A 4,106-nucleotide genomic window follows, 5' to 3' on the forward strand; every position below is an offset into this window, starting at 1 on the left:
GAGAGTCGGTATGGAGTGTGGACTGGTAGCTGGAGAGGTGCCAGTGTCACCTCCTGTGCACTGCCGAGGTGCCCTTGAGCAAGGCAACCTAACCCCGAAACCTGCTCATGGGGCGCTGTTAACGCGGCAGCCCCATCACTCCACCATCTCTTCCCTTTGCATGTCCACATGTCCACGTGTGTGTAAAAAAAGAGTGAAAAAAATAATTTTCCCCCTAGGAAATATCAATAAAGTATATCTTCTTCTTCTTCTAAATGTTAGACTACTCCTTTACGTGCTTATTTCAATAGTGTAACTAGTACAGTGCTCACCCTGCAGTAGTCCCATAAGGAATCTGGCCATCGCCATGAGGGCGAGGGTGTGAGAGCCTAGATGGGCCAGAAGAGGAGTACCAGCTGTGATCAGACCCCAGGAGGCTGCAGAGATGAACAGGACACGCTCTCCTCCCACTCTAATACAACAGCAAACATTATGGAGTTAGATCCTGAAACTCTAAACCTAACTCAACAATACATGTTCCATAGAAGATATCAGCTCATTGTTTACACAGAGCCTTGTGAAGACATGCTGCTATGCCAACTGAGTTGCTCACTTGTCACTGGCATGTCCTCCCAGGATCTGTGTGAAACAGTAACCCCAGAAGAATCCACCCAGAACCAGTCCAGAATCGATCTTATTCCAGTGAAAAGAGGCGGCCATCGACACTGCACAGATTGGCATGGCCATCCTGGCACAGTAGAGGAGGCAGGTGCCCATAAACAGCGTCAGGATCCATTTTCCAGCCAGAGGTCTGTAAGCGTGAAGGGGAAACAGTTTGTACTTAATGACAACATAATGTACGTAGTAACTGTAAACACACACACACACACACCAAACTTTCATGGCAGTCCACCTAATAGTTCTTGAGATCTGGACCAAGGTTATTATAGTTAACTAAAGCTAATCTAAAAACTAAAACTAGGTGTGTAAAAACATTTTAGTACACTGAAATAATAATAATAATAATAATAATAATAATAATAATAATAATAATACACTTTAGAAACTAATGAAACAATATTGTGTACTTACAAAACGAACTAAAATAAAAAAGTGTTTGTATTATAAAACCATATCTGATTGTCTTAAAACTTGCCTCAGACAAATAGCTCCCATATTATTGTTTTTTTTTTTCAAAACTAAAACCAATAACGAAACTAATAAAAACAAAACTCAAAGTTAAAAATAAAATAAAACGTACATATAAATAAAATACAAAACTATAATAACTCTGGTCTGGACCAACAATGCTATCCACATAGCAGCACCACCGGCACGACTAAACAAATAACCTAAGCAAGTGTGCTGCAATATTTGCCTCTGCCGTTCTGGTAAATGCATATTACATATTACGATTGACCAGACAGCAAAACTTAAAATCCACTCATTTGAAGAAATCATGTACCGTGTAATCAGAGGGGGGAAGATGGGAAATGTCTGTACTTTCTACTTACATTTTACTTTGAATGCATTTGACACATTACACATTAGTAATTCAGCTCTGACAGAGAACTCAGAACATGTTTTCTCAACAAGTGAGACTCTTTCTGAATGGAAAATCAGAAAGTGTGAAGGTGACACCAGTTGAGAACCACTGACTTACAGACTCTTACTAGCAGTAGGAAGGTGCAAAACTAAATCTCAGCATTATATTCTTAGTCCGATCTAAAGCTTGTGCAGTTCTTACCTGGGCCACAGTTTCTGGTCTTCTGGCTCCTCTTCGGTAGAATCACCGGCTGTACAAACCGCAGGCTCCAACAGAGGACTACTGAACTCATTCCTACCATCTCCTGATGTGTGCTCGCCAGCCATTCAGAGAAAACTGGTTTCTTCTCAGTGGTCTGTGCAACTCTGCCGCGCTGAGAGGTTGTGTGCTTCAGCTGTACCTATTATCCTCAGGCAGACGTGCCAAACAGGTAAAACTTGTTGGGACAAAACTCAAAATAGAACTCGCTTGTGATTTGCAAGACTGAGAGCAGAGGTCTGAGCGGTGGTGGTTTTCCTGGGTAAAAGAGTTTGCATAGGGCCATATTTAATAAGGACAGAAGCATATTTGTTCTTTTAAGCATTTTAAAAACCCATCATTAGTTTAAAAGTAAAATCAAAATTTTTTTTTAGAGTAACTCAACTCATATACTAAATATCAGTGGAACATCACAACTCAGAAAATGTAAAAAAAAAAAAAAACAGCTCTTGTATGGTTCACAAAAGTTTTGTTTATTTTAATAATTGCAAATCTGATCTTAAAAATGTTGAATAATAAAAGGGATGTGAGCTCTCTGGGTCTCAGTATTTGACAAAGCCAATATCTATAAAGACAATACAACCTTAAAAGAAATTAAGGATGGACAACTAGCAGCAAGTTTGTTTTTTTTATAAAAGTAAACAAACCAAATAAAACAAGCACAAGTGCCTTTCCCCATTGAAGAAAAAGAAGATAAACTTACATGCAGTTGAATTGAAAATACTGACGGCTTTAAAAGTGGCAAAATGGACAGGAAGTTCTTCAAAATGCCTGTTCAGATTCAACATCTCAACGCTTTTGATCATTGTTGTTAATTGCGAAAACAAAGCCAATGAACAGAAGAATAAGTCAGAATAGATTTTAATTATATGAGTTCTCTAACTAGAGAGTTGTCGAAATTGGCCTCCGTCACTCATTTGCATTTCTTCATCGGAGCAGCCCTTTCTCTCAAGCAGCGTATAAATCCTCCTTCCATCGGCGGGTCTGGCAGAACGTTATCCTAACCTCAACCCCTTGTAACATGAAACCCATCCACAATCGTTTGGAGCATGTTTGGGGGGCGATGCATTCTTTAGACTCACAAAAAGAAAAAGGGGTTAAAACTCAGTCAGAAAGCCATCTCTGATTTCAACCCGTCAGTCAGGACTTCTTTCAACCCTCTCAAACACTTAAGAAATGATCATTTTGCAAAGGCAGTTCATCCCATAGACATACTGTAAAGGTACAATCACATTTCAAAAAGTGTAGAAAGCAAGTGATTCTAAACAAAAATCGATGAAATATTATATTAATTAAAACTATATTACATTAATAAAGTGTGTCTTTCCATTTAATTGAAAAATACTCACATTTTTGTGTATGAAATTTAAATTTATTTCTGATCTAGACTCTTTCAGTGTGTCATCTCAGTCTAAACACATCTTCACTTATAAAAAGGGCGATTGTGTGCCTGCTGTTTCAAAGTTTAAACCTTTACAGCTGTACTCCCCTCCATCCTGTGGAACCAAGCTTTCGGCTCCACACACACACACACACACACACACACACGTGCTACAGTATTAACAGTGTTCATTTATACCATCAACTCTCTTTCTGGCAAAATAAAGTCTTGGTGGGGGACAACGGTCACAATAAATAATACTATTGGCTTAGGCTTTAGAAAGACAAAATATAAAACAGCAATTTGAATTTCTTTGTCTCCGAGATCTATCTAAAAATCCAGGATACAGTATTTAAACTAAATAATTTCTGTCAATTTGCAAATACAGCAATTTACAGTTTGCACAATGAGTAAAGTCTTAACCTCTCATGAATGAAACATGAAAAAAAAAAAAACAACAACGTAGCATTTGTTTATACATATATGTTACCTGGTTGTCACACAGTCACTGACTGATCATAAATTAAGGGGACGTGGAAGGTGGTTGTTCTTGTCTGTTATGTTCACTTGGGGTCCTCGATGGTGCCTGTGCTAAGGTCAGTCATTTTGGGGTATTTCACCTTCTTCTGGTCCAGCTCATTCTGTGCCCACAGCAGCAGCTTCAGGAGTTTAGCCAGTTTGGGCGTTGACTCTCTGTTTTCATAGTCCAGCACAGCTTGGTTCACCTCACTCCACACCTGTGCATCAAGATATGGATTACAGTCCAGATAGAAATAAACAAGTAGTAGTAGTCTGACACACACTCTGCCACAACAAGCAGGATTTCAGTCGCCTGGTGCATAATATACTAAATACAGATGTTCCGATACCATTTTTTCCCTCCCGATACCGATGTGCTGTGGGTATTGGCCGATACTGAGTACCGATCCGATACCAGTATGT

General features: G+C 39.1%; 1 protein-coding gene across 2 annotated transcripts in view; it reads right to left on the reverse strand.

The window, feature by feature from the left end:
• Positions 1–2,628: 2,628 nt before the first annotated feature.
• Positions 2,629–4,106, reverse strand: part of LOC118324796 (glucose-induced degradation protein 8-B homolog) — a 4,462-nt gene continuing 2,984 nt past the window's right edge. Inside the window, exons 5-6 of one of the 2 annotated variants that reach the window (XR_004796572.1) lie at positions 3,655–3,901; positions 2,629–2,860 (exon numbers count right to left, since the gene is read on the reverse strand). Coding sequence is in view for 1 of the 2 variants with exons in the window: in XM_035657264.1 (XP_035513157.1) it covers positions 3,728–3,901 (174 nt within the window). In the remaining variant the exon portion in view is untranslated. Of the gene's footprint in view, positions 3,902–4,106 lie in introns of both variants that reach the window. The other variant, XM_035657264.1, reaches the window with a different exon arrangement.

This window comes from Morone saxatilis, unplaced genomic scaffold (assembly GCF_004916995.1).
Source record: "Morone saxatilis isolate NCDOM2014 unplaced genomic scaffold, NCSU_SB_2.0 Contig15, whole genome shotgun sequence".
In the NCBI taxonomy this organism is placed as follows: domain Eukaryota; kingdom Metazoa; phylum Chordata; class Actinopteri; family Moronidae; genus Morone; species Morone saxatilis.